This window comes from Bipolaris sorokiniana, assembly GCF_000338995.1.
Source record: "Bipolaris sorokiniana ND90Pr unplaced genomic scaffold COCSAscaffold_9, whole genome shotgun sequence".
NCBI lineage: Eukaryota > Fungi > Ascomycota > Dothideomycetes > Pleosporales > Pleosporaceae > Bipolaris > Bipolaris sorokiniana.
The window spans coordinates 1,615,080-1,632,677 of record NW_006911903.1 but is presented as its reverse complement, the minus strand read 5'-3'; the positions used below and the strand labels follow the sequence as shown (position 1 = coordinate 1,632,677).

Below are 17,598 nucleotides of genomic sequence, written 5' to 3'. Positions count from 1 at the left end.
ATACTTACATGCAACCGAGCCCAACAAGAGAGATTGAGAGATTGACGTCTGCATGTGGCTGGGATTATGCTGAGCATAAGGTGTGATTGTGGGAAAAGCAATAATATGTGTGGAGTAGACTTGGCGTGGTGGTGTATGTGAGTGCGTAGGAGAGGATACTCGCCTAATTTCTGCTCTAGTGACAAGAGCATGTTTGCATTTGGGTAGAAAGAAGAGCAAAGTGGAGTCTGGGCATCTCGAATGGGGAAAAAGAGGGACTTGCAACGTGGGATAGCGTAGGGCTGTCGAATAAAAGGTGGTGGCATGGCTTGCATAGAGGATCGCCGACTAGCGCCTGGGTGTTGCAGCTGTGCTTCTGACGACAGGCCGGAGGACGGCATGGTGATGGTGATGGTGATGGCGAAGTTTGCTGGCGGTAGCCCGTGGCCATGGACTAGACCGAGACGGGTCGGGATGAAGCCGAGTGAGGCAGAGGCAGTTGGAGGAAAACGATGGAGATGAAAGAATGGCTCGGGGCGGGCCGAGGATGGTGGGCGCAGGCGCATTGATGGCGGGAGTGGTAGCAGTTAGTAGTAGTAGCATGACATAGCAATGGTAATGCACCGTCTCTCCGCACGCTACTCCGGCCAACGTCCAAGCTTGGCCGCGCCCCCCATCTCGGGCGCTCAGAGCTTCGCACCCCATATCATCTCCTCGCGCTCCTATTGGCAGGCGCGTCCCCAGCTGCTTCTCACCTCCATTCGCGACCAAGGCGTACAGCTCCCGAAATCTATTGACTCGACCCGAATCACGGCCCTTTGCTCCAACTGGACCTTCTCCCCCAGTGACTGCTTGCATCCCGTCCCACCGCTAATCCATCGCCACGGGGGACAGCCATCGTCGCACCGACTATCAGGCCGCCGCCGCAAGGCATACACACGACTCCGCTATCTCTCTTGTCGCCCCTCGGTCTACGTGTAAGTCAGCCTGTGTCAGTCTGTTTGTTTGTCTGCGTGCATGTCTATGTGAGAGAAAGAGAGAGCCAGAAGGAGAAGGAGCGACCAGCCCGTCTGGGTCGCACCTGCCTCGCCCGTCGCCCATGGCCCGTCGCGCCTTCCTCGTCTAGTTGTTGATGGCTGACTGATAGCCGACCGACTGACTGACTCCAAGCAGTTCGCGTGCCGTCGAGCCTCTCCACTCGGTCGCCGCCACCGTCGTAGTACGTCGTCAGCAGCAGCAGCGGCACCTTCCCAGCCTCCAAGCTCCCAAGCTACCTGCACCTGCACCTGCTGCATGCCACTAACCGTTTCCCTTGCTCACCACCCTCGTTACACCACTGACCCCCCAGCCTGCATACTCGGCCGCCAACTCGCCCCATCCTCTCTCCCAGTGACGTGGTCGCCAACGAAATAGTCGCCAGCGCATACGCTTGCCGACCGCGCAACCGCTAATATGTCGGCCTCTCCCCCAAAGCAGGAGGGCGTGGAACCAGTCCAGTCGCCTGACGAAGAACAGCCCATGGACCGGAACACAGAAGAGAACACAGCCCAGATAGGTTACGAGTTCGAAGTTAAGGAACAAGACCGATGGCTTCCTATCGCCAATGGTACGTCCATTTCCCCAATGCCCTTTTTTCCCCGCCGTCGGCCATGTTTGCGCACCCGTCACTTCTCTGGTCTGCACGTCGACGGATTGCTCAAACGCGCGCAATCGCTCTCTGCATGTCCCAAGACTCTCTCCATTCGCGCGTGCCTGCGTCGAATCGCCTAAATCCGCACTTTGCTCCAGCCACTCAGCTGCGCGCTGTGCCTGGAATTTGGCCGACGTGCAGCCTGCGCCATGTCGTCGTCTTCTCCACCCTCGTCGACGTCCCCGCCACAAGCAACGTCAAAGAATGCAAACACAAGCCAAAGTGCCGCTTCAGATGCTAACATTCGCAACTTTGCTCCAGTCGCCCGTATCATGAAGATGGCTCTTCCCGAAAACGCCAAAATTGCAAAGGAGGCAAAGGAATGCATGCAGGAATGCGTCAGCGAGTTCATTTCCTTCATCACAAGCGAGGGTAAGTCTATTTGTTTCCGATTCGGACCCCCTCCCCCCAAGAACCAGTCGCTAATCATGTTTGCAGCCTCCGAAAAGTGTCAGCAGGAGAAGCGCAAGACGGTCAATGGAGAGGACATTCTCTTTGCCATGACCTCCCTTGGCTTCGAAAACTACTCCGAAGCTCTCAAAATCTACCTTTCCAGGTACCGCGAAGTAAGCTACCCCTTTTTCCTTTTACCCGTTTCACTCTTCTTTTGTTGCCTATTGTTTGGCGAAAACGTTTATCTGAACTATTGGTATTGATTGGTGGTACGAGACCCTCCTCGCAAATCAGAACAAGCCACCCACTGGGCAGTTTGCAGCCGGGTCCGGCGGGCCCAACGCAGGCGGGTCAGAGAACCAACAGCATGTACTGAGCGGCGATTCCGAAATGGGCGACGACTCAACTGCCTTTGGCTATCCCGTCCACAATGGAAACGGAACAGAGTACTAGTTGCGCCAAGCTCTGGTGATCGCAGTACAAAAGATGGAAGTAGAGGAATCCATCGTCCAGGAAAGACATGGGAAAAGCTGCTAGATCACCAGAAAATGAGCAACTTACGAACAAGTTACTTGTCAAGAATTCATGAAGAGATGGGATTGAAAACATGTTTGTTGAAATCAGATTGTTCAGACTGCCAGAGCATCTGTTGTGGGGTTATAATGCGTGGGAACGGAATACTTGTTGTGTCGACAAGATGTCACCTTGAGGTCTTGTCCCAGGACTCTGTACGGATAGGATGGACAGAGAAGGGCACACGTGGACTATTCGGATACCTTTTGTCTTCTTACACGCTGGATTACTATTGGTCTAGATTTTATCTTTTGCTCACACGGGCCGACCGACATTCGTTATGCGACTGGGAATCAAACAGATTAAAAATTGCTTTACCAATGCTGCAACCACTTGAGTATTTACTGTGATACCATTGTAGTGCGAAAAATCCTACGGACGGCTATATCCTGATGTCGACGCACCTTGCCTTCGAGCTATCAGTTGACTTAATGGTATGTCGTCTTCCTGCTCATCATAAAACTCCACGTCCTCATCAACGCCAAAGTCCTTTAGCCGCTCACCCTCCGCATTGCGCCATGCAGCCTCTCTTTCCCGTCCCTTTTCGCCGTACTTCTTCTCAGACTCTTCCTCTTCTTCTTCTTCAGCATCATCACTGGCATCATCTCCGTACGTATACCCTCCATCGTCGTCACGATTATTGCCGTATTCTGCTTCGTCCTCCACCACCCTTTGCTGCGCCTGTCCCCCATACCCCCTCCTCCTCAACGCATCCTCCGCCTGCCTGGCCTTGAAAGCCTTGACCGTCTCCTCAGCACTCATCTCCTCCGCCTCCATAAACTGAAACGCGCCCACATTCACCGCTTTGGCATTCCTTCTATACGCACGATCGGGATCTGGCGGCGGCCACACTGTACCCGGGTCCTCGAATCCATTCGTCTCAAACGCCAGACCACTGGCCAGACTCGGCGTTGCACCAAAAGGATTAAACCACGCAATCGGATTAGCAGAGTTCATGCCCTGCACGATATTCGCCCAGATGCCAATGTCGTAGGGAAACTCCTGTTTGCGGATGCGAATCTGCTGCGTCCCGTCGGGCGAGGGAAGGTAGCCTCCGTACTGGCGGGCGCGGCGCAGCAGCGTCCTGTGGCGTTCAATCTCCCAGCCTTCGATGGTCGTGGTGTTGACGGCTAGGCACCAGATGTTGCGTAGGAAGAGGACGCCCAGGATGAAGAGCGTGAGGCTGTTTACGATGAGGATAGTGAAAAGGTGGGCGAGCTGGAAGGGCGTTGGGCCCATTGAGGAGGGCATGTCGGAGTGTGACCAGAGGTAGGAGAGGCGGGTGAAGATGAAGGATTCGAGGAGGGAGAGGCCGAGGGTGGTGTAGAAGAGGAAGCGGATGAAGTGGGGGAAGGTGGTGTGGCTGACGCAGTTGTTTGTCCAGGGGCAGTGGTGGTCCATTTTGGGGATGCATCTGGGGAGGTAGTTAGCTGTGCTTTTGATGAGATTGGGATGATGTGTGAGCGGTAGATTCCTTGTTACTCCAAATCTTCATCATATCTTCACCAACTCTTTCGTGACTTTGCGGCTTATTAGACAAGTGTCTAGCCATCAAGCCTTTACCTTGATATATATATCTCAACACAAACATGAACATATAGAAAAAGGCAACCTACCTCTTACACTCCTTACAGTGATGGGCCCTCGGTGGCTTCGCAGCTTCACACCGAAAACACCACTTCCTACTCTTCCCCACGACATCTTCCGCTTCGTTCCCCGTTCCCTCCTTACCCTCCGCCTTCACCGCACCCCCAACATTCCAATCCTTGGGTATCGTCCCCGGATCTACAAACACACTCTGCGTATACGTAATAAGAATAAGCACTAAAGTAACGTTGGTCGCAATAATCTCGTTCTTGCTCAATGGCGCGGGATCGAGCTGCATCAGCAGGTACTGCGAGGGGCACCCGAGGAACAATATCAACGCATAGACTGCGGGTACCGCGAGTTGTGAGAGTTCCATCTTAGTGACAACATCCGATGGGGAAAAAACCAGGATGGAAGATGCAAATAAGAGCGGAAATGGGCGGGTAAGGAGTAGTTTACAAAGTCACGCTTAGAGGGTTTCGTGTACAGGGTGGATCGCGAAAGCACGTGATTGGCAGCCGTCCTCCGAAGATCAAGTTGCACTTGCTTCATCTTACCCAACGAATCTACTTGACCGCCATCAATACACACCATCTCACCGCCTTCCATCTAGCTATCCTGGATCCCTAAGCAGACGATTCTGAACCCGCGCAATTGCGCAAACCTAGATGCAATGGCATCAACGTGGCCTTTTTTCCTCCTCATCCCGACAGTAATCTTGATACACCTATATGTTTCGCCGTACACAAAAGTCGAGGAGTCATTTAATATCCAGGCCGTCCATGACATTCTCATGCACGGTATCCCGACGGAGAACGTAGACCAGTTTCTGACTGCGAATTACGACCATGTTTCTTTTCCGGGGAGCGTGCCCAGGACGTTTGCGGGTGCGGCGGTGCTGAGCGGGTTGAGTAGGCCGTTTGTGGGGTTTATGGAGGATTGGGAGTATGTGCAGATGCTTGGTGAGTTACTTCAAAATCTTTTTGTGGGGTCGCAAAGGAGAAGGCTAACGGTGAGGTGGTAGTTAGGGCGGTGCTCGGGATGCTTAATGCTGCAGCGCTGATTGCATTTGGGAGGAGTGTGCAGAAGGCTTTTGGGACTACGGCGGGGATTTGGTATGCGTTGTTTCAGGCAAGTCAGTTTCATGCTATCTATTATGCTTCGAGGACGCTGCCGAATATGTTTGCTTTCATCTTTAGTAAGTTTTCGGTATGCTTGTTGAAGTGGTTGTTGGCTTATGGTTACAGGCAATATGGCGTTGCGAAGTCTAGTTCTTGCATGTAATTCGCCCAGTACTTCTTCGAGTGTCTCGGGACACTACCGGTTGAGCCTGTATCTGCTCACTATTTCTGGGGTTGTGTTCCGGTCTGAACTAGCTATCCTGGTCGCCACTATCACTGTGTATCTGTTTCTCACACGCAAGATATCGATCGTCAGCGTCATCATTCCAGCCGGCATCGGGGGTCTCATTGTCGGTCTTATCTGCACAGTACCTCTGGACTCTTTCTTTTGGCAAACCTTTCCCCTATGGCCTGAGTGGACAGGTTTCTACTACAACACCATCCAAGGAAACTCGGCTAATTGGGGTGTCTCGCCGTGGTATTTCTACTTTGCGAATGCACTGCCGCGACTAATGCTTAACCCTATAACCTACCTGGTCTGCATACCAATTGCTGTTTCGAATCCGACAAGCCAAAGACGAAGCCTTGATATACTCATTCCACTACTCAGCTTTGTGGCAATATATAGCTTTCTTCCCCACAAAGAATGGCGTTTCATTCTCTACGTAATACCAGGATTGACGGCAGTAGCGGCGGATGGAGCAGCCTGGATTTGGACTCGACGATCTAAGTCTATCATATATGCTGTCCTCAGCTTGGCTCTTGTAGGATCAGTCCTGGTGTCATTTGCTGCATCCACAGCTATCCTGGGTATTTCTAGTCTCAATTACCCCGGAGGAAAGGCTCTGCACGATTTACACAAACGAATGAATCACCCGTACGATAAACACTTCAACGTATACTTTGACAACCTTGCGTGTCAGACAGGCGTCACACGTTTCCTAGAAAGCCACAGAGGCCCGCAGACAGTACTCGATGTTCTTGAAGAGCAAAATGCTCTGCAAAGCCGGACATGGGCCTATGACAAAACTGAGGACCCGAGCGCGCTGTTGGATCCGATGTTCTGGACAAAATTTGATTATGTTCTTACCGAGAAGCCAGAGAGGATAATTGGAATTTGGACTGTTGTACATGTAGTGTACGGCTTCGGTGGGGTCAGGCTTCTGAAGCCAGGGGAGGAGAGAAAAGATGAATTCAGACCTCTGTATGAGGGGAGCGGACCAACTATCGATGTGCAAGATGACTGGACTTCCAAAGTTGGAGCAGAATGGTATCGATTGGAAGGGCGATTGAGAAATAGTTTGTTGAGGGGTTACTGGCCCATGATATGGATGCAGCCAAAGATCTATATTCTGGAGAACAATATGAATCCACCAATGTATATGTAGATATACGGTCGTAATTTCAAAAAAAAAGAGATATATACCATAGTACACTAAGCTTTAGGTGAAAGTGTCAAGCACATCCAAGGACCCGTGCCCAACTTCTTATACGTACTACCCCGCCACGCTTGCTCTGCCCCACCAAGCTCTCTCCTTCGCGTCAACCCCAAAACTCTCTGCACCCCACCAGATACATTGTCAGCGCATAGAATAGCCGGCAGTTTGACTGTTGGCACACTCACCATGTCTGACGATACAGTACCAAAACAAGTCATTTACTGCGGAGGTATGTAGATATTGCTGCTGGTAGCTTCTCTACTCATCTACTAACGGGAAGCAGTATGCAGTCTACCACCTGAAGTAGGTATGACACTGAGACGCGTCGATACCGAACTTAATAGTAATCTGAACCCCATTTAGTACTGCGAGTTTGGCGGCACAACAAAAAAGTGTGAAGAATGGCTTGCAGAAGCGCACCCAGACCTTCATGCCAAGTTGTATTCGGCAGGTATGTGCTGCTCAACTTCTGGGATGCGCTTAGTTGGCGCAATTAATTATAGCACGAGAAATCATCTAACACCTCCTCCAGAAGCACTACAGCAGAACATGGCCTCGCTCTCTGTCGACGCCCAAAAACGCGCGGAAAAGGATGCACAGAAGAAAGCTGCCAAAGCCGCAACCGCCGAGGCACGAGCAGCCGAGACACGCGCATCCTCCAAGATTCTCATCAAGCGTATCGAGCGTAACAAGCGAAAATATGTGACTGCTGTTCAAGGACTCGAAGCATTCGGTCTCGACATCAAGAAGGTGGCCAAGGACTTTGGCAAGAAATTCGCGACTGGATCAAGTGTGACCAAGATTCCCGGTGGCGGCGAGGAAATCACGGTACAGGGAGATTTGAGTGAAGATATACTTGAGTTCTTGGTAGACAAGTATGATGAGGTGCCGGAGGACAATGTGGAGTTGGTCGAGGATAAGAAAAAGAAGAAGGCTGAGGGAGCTTGAATACTTTGGGTGCAAAGTGCGGGTGTGGAGAGACAAGAAGACGCGATACTTGAAAGGCGTACGAAATGTGCATTTCAGCACGTGTATTGGAGTCGATTGGTGAGAAATTGGTGATGCAGAATATGAAAGGCATGGGTCTCGTGGGCCCCTAGACAAACCAAACTGTAGATGCAGTAACTATGGAATCAATGATAGTACTATTGCTCAAGGCAAACGTCAGCTTGCGTGAACAAATCCAACAAGCGCTCAATATGTGTAAAGAGAGGGTATAAATCCTGTCTGCCTGAAAAACGTGCGCGTGTGACATCCAAGGGCTATGGGTTCATTGGTGATAGCGGAGGTGATGCGGTGTCACGTGTTCTGACTACAGCCTTTGGAAGCTCTATCATTGAACTTTTCGAGATTCCGCCGCCGCTCATTTATATCCACCACCAGGGCATGTCCACAGCCCGACCACACTCAATCGGACAACTTTTTTCCTTCGTTTGATCTTGATAGGACTGCGACTCGTTCTTTCGTCGTGTATTTTATTATATCTCGCGTGTAGACAGCTCGAGAAGACGAGACCAAAAGCGCAAGCCGCGCAATACCACGATACCCACCGCCACCATGTCGAAAGATCAAAACAACCTCGCGCAGTTCAAATATGCGGCCATGTCGAATTTGGTCCTGCAGGCCGACAGACGATTTACGTCGCGCCGACCGGACGAACACACTGGTGACCCCGAGTCGCTCGCAGGCCGCATCAACATCCGCGACATGGGTGCGCGTACTGCGCGTGACAGTGCAAGTGCGCAAACTAAGAAGCTCAAGGGGCCCGGTGTCGAGCGAGGCAATCTTGGAGAGGGTGGCGATGTGCTGGAAAGAGAGCAGCGCAAGAGGAAACGGGATGATGGCACAAGCGCCTTTGGGGCTATTGCTACCGCCGACCTGAATATCGAAGGTCTCACATACAAGCCCCGGACACCTGCTACTCGCCAGACTTTCGAACTCATTACGACGATTGTGAGCAGAGCTCTTGGCGATGTCGACCCTGCGACCACGCGAAGTGCGGCCGATCAAGTTCTGGAATACCTCAAGGATGACTCTATGAAGGACTTTGACAAGAAGAAGGAGGTGGACGATCTCTTAGGTACTTCTATGGGCGCAAAGGAGTTCAACGAGCTTGTGAACCTCGGCAAGAAGATTACGGATTACGATGCACAAGACGACGAGGAAGGGGGCGATGAGGAGATGGCGGATGGCGATGGCGCAGATACTGGCGACAACCAGGGTGTAGCTGTCGTCTTCGATGATGAAGAGGAGGACGAGGATGGCCCTCAGACTTTTGAAGTGCGTGATGCCGACAGTTCGGATGAAGAGGATGAGGCAGAGGCGCCAATAGAACAAATTGGAGGCGACGATGCAAAGGACACAGGTTTTGCGGACACTGAGGAGACGATAATACAAGGCGATGCGGCCATTTCGGATCGCAAAAACGGCGCAGACCAGCTCATTCCTGCACACGAGATCGACGCATACTGGTTACAACGGCAGATTGGACAGATCTATGAGGATGCGCATATACAGCAAGAGAAGACGCAGGAAGCGCTCAAGTTTCTTGCGGGTGTCTCGGAAGACGGTGAAGAGAAGGAGCTGCGTGAGATTGAGAACGACCTCATGGATCTCTTTGATTACGAACATCACGAGCTGGTCGCCAAACTTGTTCTCAACCGTGATAGGGTCGTTTGGGTTACAAGGTGGCGACGCGCTGCAGAAGATAATGATGAGCGAACGGCTGTTGAGCGGGAGATGAAGGCTGCCGGTCAGCAACAAATTCTGCAAGAGCTGCGCGCACGAGAAACGGGCATCAAGGCAGAAGAGGGTGCTAGCACAGGAAAGATGAAGTTTAATCTCAAAGACATCAGTCTTCCCGATGTGTCAAACGATGTCGAAATGGCCGACGCCAAACCAGAGGGCATTGTTGGCGGCCTACAACCATCAAGCCGACTTGTCAACTTGGACAACATCGTGTTTGATCAAGGTAACCATCTCATGACGAATGCGAATGTCAAGCTGCCTCAAGGATCAACAAGACGTCAGTTCAAGGGATATGAAGAGATTCACGTCCCTGCACCAAAGGCGAAGCGCGATCCTAACGAACCGCCACTTATGCCAACCTCCGAACTTCCAGACTGGGCGCGCCCTGGTTTCGGCAACTCGAAATCGCTTAACCGTATCCAGACAAAGTGTTTCCCGACCGCCTTCAACGACGATGGCAACATGCTGATTTGCGCTCCCACTGGTTCCGGAAAGACCAACGTTGCCATGCTGACCATGTTGCGAGAGATTGGCAAACACCGTAACCCCCAGACGGGAGAAATCGCCCTTGATGACTTCAAGATTATCTACATTGCTCCGCTCAAGGCTTTGGTTGCGGAACAGGTCGGTAACTTTGGCAAGCGTCTCGAGCCGTATGGTATCAAGGTGTCTGAGCTTACTGGTGACCGTCAACTTACCAAACAGCAAATCGCAGAGACCCAGATCATTGTCACCACTCCTGAGAAGTACGATGTCATCACTCGTAAGGCTACCGACACAAGCTACATTAATCTCGTCCGCCTCATCTGTATTGATGAAATCCATCTTCTTCACGATGATCGTGGTCCAGTCATTGAGAGCATTGTCAGCAGAACCCTTCGACACAGTGAACAGACCGGTGATCACGTACGCATTGTAGGTTTGAGTGCTACTCTTCCCAACTACCGCGATGTTGCAAGCTTCCTTCGTGTAGACCCCGACAAGGGACTGTTCCATTTCGACGGTACTTTCAGGCCGTGTCCCCTGAAGCAAGAGTTCATCGGTGTTACAGACAAGAAGGCTATTAAGCAGTTGAAGACCATGAACGATGTCTGCTACACTAAAGTTCTCGAACAAGTCGGCGAGCACCGCAACCAGATGCTTATCTTTGTACACTCACGAAAGGAAACTGCAAAGACTGCTAAGTACATTCGTGACAAGGCTCTTGAAGAGGAGACTATAGGCAAGATTCTCCGATCGGACGCTGCTAGTCGTGAAATTCTGAGAGAGGAGTCCGAGTCGATACAGAACGCCGATCTCAAGGACGTCATGCCCTACGGATTTGGTATCCATCACGCTGGAATGTCGCGAGCGGACCGTACCTCTGTAGAAGATCTCTTTGCTGATGGTTCAATCCAAGTGTTGGTGTGTACAGCAACCTTGGCTTGGGGTGTCAACTTGCCAGCGCATACAGTCATCATCAAGGGAACACAGATCTACTCTCCCGAGAAGGGTAGCTGGGTTGAACTGAGTCCACAAGACGTTCTGCAAATGCTTGGTCGTGCTGGTAGACCTCAATACGATACGTATGGAGAGGGTATTATCATCACTACACAGTCTGAGATTCAGTACTACCTGTCACTGCTCAACCAGCAGCTACCTATCGAGTCGCAACTCATCAGTAAGCTTGCAGACAACCTTAATGCTGAGATTGTTCTGGGCAACGTCCGGAGCAGAGACGAAGCTGTGGACTGGCTTGGCTACACATACCTCTTTGTTCGAATGCTTCGGTCACCAGCTTTGTACCGGGTAGGCCCCGAGTACGAGAACGATACGGTTTTGGAGCAAAGACGTGTAGACCTCATTCACGCAGCTGCGCATGTTCTTGAAAAGTGCAGTCTTATCAAGTACGACAGGAAGTCCGGAGCCCTTAACCCTACCGAACTCGGAAGAATCGCCTCCCACTACTACATCACCCATAACTCTATGGCGACTTACAATATGCATGTTCAGCCCGGTATCAGCGCGATTGAGCTTTTCCGAGTATTTGCACTGAGCGAGGAGTTCAAGTACATTCCTGTTCGTCAAGACGAGAAGTTGGAGCTTGCTAAGCTGCTTGGAAAAGTTCCTATTCCTGTCAAGGAGGGTGTGGAAGAGCCTCAGGCCAAAATCAACGTTCTTCTCCAGGCTTACATCTCTCGTCTCAAGCTCGAGGGTCTGGCGCTCATGGCAGATTTGGTGTACGTCACACAGTCAGCTGGACGTATTCTTCGCGCAATCTTTGAGATTTGCCTCAAGAAGGGTTGGTCGCAAGTTGCCAAGCTGGCTCTTGACATGTGCAAGATGGCAGAGAAGCGCATGTGGCCTACCATGACTCCTCTACGACAGTTCCCCACTTGCCCCCGCGATATCGTGCAGAAAGCAGAGCGTATTGATGTCAGCTGGTCGAGCTACTTTGGCCTTGATCCACCAAGCATGGGCGAGTTGCTTGGTATGCCCAAGGCAGGCAGGCTCGTCTGTGGTCTGGTTGAGAAGTTCCCCCGACTTCAGATTGAAGCAACACCACGCCCGGTAACCAGATCGCTACTTCGTCTGGAACTCACCATTCGGCCAGACTTTGTTTGGGATAACGAGCTTCACGGAACTTCTGAAGCCTTCTGGATTCTGGTTGAAGACTGCGATGGTGAACAAGTTCTGTTCCACGATACCTTCATTCTCCGTCGTGACTATGCTGATGGCGACGTCAATGAGCATCTGCTTGAGATCACAGTACCCATTGACGAGCCAATGCCGCCAAACTACTTCGTCACAGTCCTCTCTGATCGATGGATGGCCTCCGAGACCAAGCTCGCTGTCTCGTTCCAGAAGCTTATCCTGCCGGCGAAATTTCCTGCTCACACGCCTGTCTTAGACTTGCAGCCATTGCCTGTCTCTGCTCTGAAGAGGAAGGAATACATGGGCTTGTATGAGAACATCGGTCGCTTCAACAAGGTTCAGACGCAAACTTTCAACACCCTCTACACCACAGACGACAATGCGCTCATTGGTGCTTCTGCTGGTATTGGAAAGACCATCTGCGCTGAATTCGCCATTTTGCGACACTGGGGCTCTGGTGACGAAGCCCGCATAGTTTACCTAGCGCCGTTCCAGGAACTTGTTGACAATCAGTACAAGAACTGGAATGAGCGATTGTCGGGTCTCTCTGGAGGCAAGGACATTGTCAAGCTTACTGGCGAAACTACAGCAGATCTGCGACTCCTTGAGAAGGGTGACCTCATTTTGGCTACACCTTCTCAGTGGGACTCCCTCTCTCGTCAATGGCAGCGCCGAAAGAACGTGCAGTCTGTGTCACTGTTAATTACTGATGAATTGCACATGCTTGGCGGATCCAATGGTCATGTGTACGAGATTGTCGTCTCTCGTATGCAGGCTATGGCGACTCAGCTCGAGTCAAAGCTGCGTATCGTTGGACTGAGTGTCTCTTTGTCAAACGCACGAGACATTGGCGAGTGGATAGGCGCAAACAAGCACACCATCTATAACTTCAGCCCAGCTATCCGAGCTGTACCGCTCGAGCTCAAGATCCAATCGTTCACCATTCCCCATTTCCCATCTCTGATGATGGCCATGGCGAGACCGACATACTCTGCCATCACGCAAATGTCGCCCGATAAGCCGGCTATGGTCTTCGTTCCGAACAGAAAGCAAGCCCGCAACTCTGCTGTTGATCTGTTCAACGCGTGCATTGCGGATGATGATGAAGACCGCTTCCTCAATGTCGACCTATCGGAGATCCAACCCATCCTCGAGAAGATCAATGAGCAAGCGCTCGCGACTTCGCTTTCTCACGGTATCGGTTACTTCCATGAGGCTCTCAACTCGTTCGATAAGCGGGCTGTCCAGCACCTGTTCAAGGTTGGTGCTATCCAGGTTATGATTGTTTCACGAGACTCTTGTTGGGAGATTGACAGCAGTGCTCATCTTGTTGTCGTCCAAGGTACCCAGTTCTACGAGGGGCGTGAACACAGATATGTCGACTACCCCATCAGCGACATTCTGCAGATGTTTGGCAAGGCTGGCAGAGTTGGACTGGACAAGTCAGCCAAGGGTGTGCTCATGCTGCCTGCAGTGAAGCGCGAGTACTATAAGAAGTTCTTGAACGAGGCCCTGCCGATTGAGAGTTACCTCCATGACTACCTCCACGATGCATTTGTCGCGGAGATCAGCGCAAAGACGATTGAGTCTACACAAGAGGCTGTTGATTGGTCGACATACACATACTTCTACCGCCGCCTACTCGCCAACCCTAGCTACTACAACCTTCACGACACTTCTCACGAAGGACTCAGTGCACATTTGTCCGACATGGTCGAACAGACCCTCAAGGAGCTGACGGATGCCAACCTCATTGAGCATGACGAAGATGAAGATGCCATTACACCACTCAACCCATGCATGATTGCAGCGTACTACAACATTTCGTTCATTACGATGCAGACACTCATGATGTCGCTGAATGGTAGAACCAGCTTGAAGGGCGTACTGGAGATTATCACTGCCGCCACAGAGTTTGAAGACATCCAGATCCGACGACACGAAGATCACATTCTCCAGCGCATCTACGACCGTGTTCCATTCAAGATGCAAGAGCCAAACTTCGAGACGCCGCACTTTAAGGCTTTTGTCCTTCTCCAAGCTCACTTCTCACGCATGCAGCTGCCTATCGATCTAGCCAAGGATCAAGAGACTGTCTTGCGAAAGGTTCTTACCATTCTCAGCGCCAGTGTCGACGTCCTCTCTTCAGAAGCACATCTCAACGCCATGTCCGCCATGGAGCTCTCCCAAATGGTTGTTCAAGCAATGTGGCAAAAGGACTCTCCCCTCAAGCAAATCCCGCACTTCGACGCCGACACCATCAAGGCCGCCCAAAAATTCGGTATCAACGACGTCGACGACTTCATCAATGCCATGGACGAAGACGAAAACCCAGACTACAAGCAACTCATATCCGCCCTCAATGTCGACCAACGCCAACTCGCCGAGATTGCAAACTTCACAAACAACTTCTACCCCAACGTCGAGCTCGAGCACCAACTCGTCGATCCGGAAAACATCGCTTCTAACACCCCTGCCCAACTCAAAGTCCGCGTCACGCGCAACCTCGAAGAAGACGAGGAGCCCAAGACCGAAGTCCACGCTCCGTTTTACCCTGCCGACAAGACGGAGAGCTGGTGGCTTGTGCTTGGAGACCAGAAGGAGCGCACGCTGCTTGCTATTAAGAAAGTACCGATCCTACGGAAGCTCGAGACGGTGCTGGAGTTTACGCTGGAGAAGCCCGGTAGTCATGAGTTGACACTTTATCTAGTAAGTGATAGTTATCTTGGTGTTGATCAGGCGCCTACGTTTCAGGTTGAGGCTGCGGAGGGGATGGAGGAGGATAGTGACGAGGAGGAGGATGAGGAGTAGGGGTGCCAAGGGGAGTATGAGGTTGTGTGGTAGATTATATACCTGTTGGCTGATGAAAAGGGAAAAAATCGGATTATTAGGGTGCGTTGGGCGTTGAAAGATTGAGTTGAGTGGGATATAATTATAACTAATTTTATGATTGTTTATCTATGATTTGTTTTTCTTTTTCTGGTACTTGAGTGAAGACATGAGCTAGGAAATTAGGGAGTCGGGAGACTACTGTTAGTTTTACTGGACATTTGGTTTCGGGACGCCGGCTGCGTAGTCGGCATCGAGAAGCCAATTTCTGACGAAAGAAAAATCCCGGATAGCTTCTTTAAGCGGCTTAATCAAGTCCTTTGCATTACATCAGAATTCTGATCAAATCGCAATAGAAAGACTGTGTGTGAGGACAACGTGATCTCCTAATGTAGTATCATTGATATATGGCTCGGCCATTGTGATTTCGTCTTTTTGTAAGCAAATTGCGCGGATTTTGGGAGCCAGGGGTCGAGACAGCAGTGAGTGAGAGAACAAGCATGTGATGCTCAAGTCGGAGTGATATCAGGGCAACTACAGATATCTTATGTGCATTATTGATATCTCTGCCAGCCACTACTAGCATCATCTCCGATTTTATTTTCCGAACGGATAAGTCTCGGTACATCACAGAGATAGTCACTGAATATTCCGGCCTCTAAACCATGACGCGTCGAGCGCTTTTCACCCGAAGTCAGTCTGGAATCGGACCGAATCGCGTGGGAACTACTGGTGCGGGGTCTAAAAAAAAGGACCCTGGAAAAAACGTGGTGTCCCTCTTGCAGCAGACTCATACAGTCATCGTGTTGATCATTAATGCCAGCTTGCCAAGGTAATCGGTACGTACTCTGGTGTGTTTGATGACACGAAATCGTCTCATGTATGTATGCGATTGCTTCAACCTGCAACTTGGCCGAAGAAAAAAAGAGAGCGGCTGCATGGACTAATGCAAAGTCCCGTGTCTAATTCCTTGCCCAATCAGGCGGATAGTAACAGAACGATGCTACAATATACAGATAGTCCGAGAACATGCCTGCCTACCGACCTTGGCGCAGCTGGATTTATAATTTATGACAGACTGTTCATCGAGCTCACAGTTTGGATTTGATGTTTCGTTGTACTCTGTGTGTGCACTATCAGGAATAAGGTCTCTTTATTCTACTTGTTTCATAGGATTTACTTTTTCTGAATCCCACACCATCATAGGGCTATCCTTCGGGATTCGATACCCCTGTCGTCTTTGCATGCGTTCACCGGTTACATGAACTCCCATCTCCTCCAGAGGCAAGCTAGCGTCGGGTTATCACACCATTTTACCGATTTGGTACTAAGGTGAGTATGCCTGACCATCGCCCGAACTGATGCCAAGTAGTATCATATTAATGCTGGCCCCTGGGTAAGTACAGCGGCGCCCCTCTTGTGAGGCCTATATCACAAGAGTGAGCTAACGTCGCAGTCTAAGAAACCCGATCTGAGCTTCATTCCAACTGTTGAGATTATGGCACCTTCAGCTATTAGCGTGGACACACCGGTGGGCGACCACCCACCCCGAGGTAAGCCACATGGCACGGCCTGGTAAAGCAACCAACACATCACTGCACTTTGCTCACAATGAACAGTCTGGACAACACTCCTCACCAACACAGCCTACCTCACTGGTCTTTTAACACTTGATTACTCATTGAAACGATCCAAATCTCTCTACCCGCTCATCGTACTGTATACGGATGAACTACCAGCCGAAGCTCATGAGGCACTCGACCGCCGCGGCATCCGCAAGCGGCACGTTCCTTACCTACTACCTTCAGCTGGCAACGATTATAGCAATGACCCACGATTTTACGACTGCTGGACCAAGATGGTTCCTTTCGGGCTAACAGAGTTCGAGCGAATCGTCCAGCTAGATAGTGACATGCTTGTCATGCGCAACATGGACGAACTGATGACTATTGAACTCGACTCGCCCGCCCTCGAAGGCAAGGGCGATAGGGTCTTTGCAGCTTCGCATGCATGTGTGTGCAATCCCCTGAAGAGAGCACATTATCCCAGTGATTGGTAAGTTTATATCTTGTTAACACACATACGTCAATTCTTCTATTTCAAACACTATTACTAGAAGATAAGTCGCTGACGAGTAGTAGGGTCCCTGAGAATTGCGCTTACACACATCAACACGGTAAACCGGATGAGGCGCAAACAACTGGAGCTCCCTGCACCACTGGACTTCAGTACATGAACGGCGGCCTCCAGGTCGTCAATCCCAGCAAAGCAGTATATGACCTCATTCTGAAAACTCTGGATAAGCCACAAACAGCAGACTACGCTTTTGCCGATCAGTCGCTACTTTCTGATCTCTTCCGTGGCCGATGGGTTGGACTGCCGTATGTGTACAATGCGTTAAAGACTCTACGCTGGAAAGGCGTCCATGATTCTATTTGGAGAGATGAGGAGGTCAAGAATGTTCATTATATTCTGGCTCCTAAACCGTGGAATGGGAAAGATGTGCATAACGAGGCGGATCTCGTGACGCATGAGTGGTTTTGGGATATGAATGAGGAGAGGAAAAAGGCTGAAAAGGAGGCTGGGATTGATGACGAGTATTAAA

The 17,598-nt window shown here is 50.9% G+C and overlaps 7 protein-coding genes across 7 annotated transcripts; 6 read left to right on the top strand and 1 right to left on the bottom strand.

Moving 5' to 3' along the window:
• Positions 1-591: 591 nt before the first annotated feature.
• On the top strand, positions 592-1,282 carry COCSADRAFT_161835 (uncharacterized protein; the record flags this gene model as incomplete). The annotated part of the gene is made up of 2 exons (XM_007703323.1): positions 592-956; positions 1,153-1,282. 2 exons carry the CDS (start codon positions 592-594, stop codon positions 1,280-1,282), a joined length of 495 nt encoding a protein of 164 aa, XP_007701513.1.
• A 149-nt stretch (positions 1,283-1,431) lies between these two features.
• COCSADRAFT_172706 (uncharacterized protein) lies at positions 1,432-2,515 on the top strand (the record flags this gene model as incomplete). The annotated part of the gene is made up of 4 exons (XM_007703322.1): positions 1,432-1,585; positions 1,931-2,041; positions 2,108-2,235; positions 2,339-2,515. The coding sequence occupies 4 exons, from the start codon at positions 1,432-1,434 to the stop codon at positions 2,513-2,515; spliced, it is 570 nt and encodes a 189-aa protein (XP_007701512.1).
• A 492-nt stretch (positions 2,516-3,007) lies between these two features.
• On the bottom strand, positions 3,008-4,598 carry COCSADRAFT_92931 (uncharacterized protein; the record flags this gene model as incomplete). The annotated part of the gene is made up of 2 exons (XM_007703321.1): positions 3,008-4,049; positions 4,252-4,598. 2 exons carry the CDS (start codon positions 4,596-4,598, stop codon positions 3,008-3,010), a joined length of 1,389 nt encoding a protein of 462 aa, XP_007701511.1.
• Positions 4,599-4,796: 198 nt separating this feature from the next.
• COCSADRAFT_191517 (glycosyltransferase family 22 protein) lies at positions 4,797-6,774 on the top strand. Its single transcript, XM_007703320.1, has 3 exons — positions 4,797-5,184; positions 5,247-5,420; positions 5,470-6,774. Exons 1-3 carry the CDS (start codon positions 4,896-4,898, stop codon positions 6,729-6,731), a joined length of 1,725 nt encoding a protein of 574 aa, XP_007701510.1. The 5' UTR covers positions 4,797-4,895; the 3' UTR covers positions 6,732-6,774.
• A 67-nt stretch (positions 6,775-6,841) lies between these two features.
• On the top strand, positions 6,842-7,945 carry COCSADRAFT_145734 (uncharacterized protein). The gene is made up of 4 exons (XM_007703319.1): positions 6,842-7,011; positions 7,066-7,085; positions 7,146-7,233; positions 7,315-7,945. Exons 1-4 carry the CDS (start codon positions 6,969-6,971, stop codon positions 7,728-7,730), a joined length of 567 nt encoding a protein of 188 aa, XP_007701509.1. The 5' UTR covers positions 6,842-6,968; the 3' UTR covers positions 7,731-7,945.
• A 211-nt stretch (positions 7,946-8,156) lies between these two features.
• Positions 8,157-15,103, top strand: COCSADRAFT_38184 (uncharacterized protein). The gene has a single exon (XM_007702905.1). The coding sequence runs from the start codon at positions 8,340-8,342 to the stop codon at positions 14,973-14,975; it is 6,636 nt and encodes a 2,211-aa protein (XP_007701095.1). The 5' UTR covers positions 8,157-8,339; the 3' UTR covers positions 14,976-15,103.
• Positions 15,104-16,491: 1,388 nt separating this feature from the next.
• Positions 16,492-17,597, top strand: COCSADRAFT_172702 (glycosyltransferase family 8 protein; the record flags this gene model as incomplete). Its single annotated transcript, XM_007703318.1, has 3 exons — positions 16,492-16,546; positions 16,613-17,048; positions 17,135-17,597. The coding sequence occupies 3 exons, from the start codon at positions 16,492-16,494 to the stop codon at positions 17,595-17,597; spliced, it is 954 nt and encodes a 317-aa protein (XP_007701508.1).
• Position 17,598: the final 1 nt, after the last annotated feature.

Coding starts and splice junctions, on each gene's coding strand:
- COCSADRAFT_38184 (XM_007702905.1), top strand. CDS start 8,340: ATGTCGAAAGATCAAAACAACCTCGCGCAGTTCAAATATGCGGCCATG.
- COCSADRAFT_191517 (XM_007703320.1), top strand. CDS start 4,896: ATGGCATCAACGTGGCCTTTTTTCCTCCTCATCCCGACAGTAATCTTG. Junction 5,185..5,246: donor GGAGTATGTGCAGATGCTTG/GTGAGTTACTTC, acceptor GTGAGGTGGTAG/TTAGGGCGGTGCTCGGGATG. Junction 5,421..5,469: donor TATGTTTGCTTTCATCTTTA/GTAAGTTTTCGG, acceptor TTATGGTTACAG/GCAATATGGCGTTGCGAAGT.
- COCSADRAFT_145734 (XM_007703319.1), top strand. CDS start 6,969: ATGTCTGACGATACAGTACCAAAACAAGTCATTTACTGCGGAG. Junction 7,012..7,065: donor ACAAGTCATTTACTGCGGAG/GTATGTAGATAT, acceptor AACGGGAAGCAG/TATGCAGTCTACCACCTGAA. Junction 7,086..7,145: donor TATGCAGTCTACCACCTGAA/GTAGGTATGACA, acceptor AACCCCATTTAG/TACTGCGAGTTTGGCGGCAC.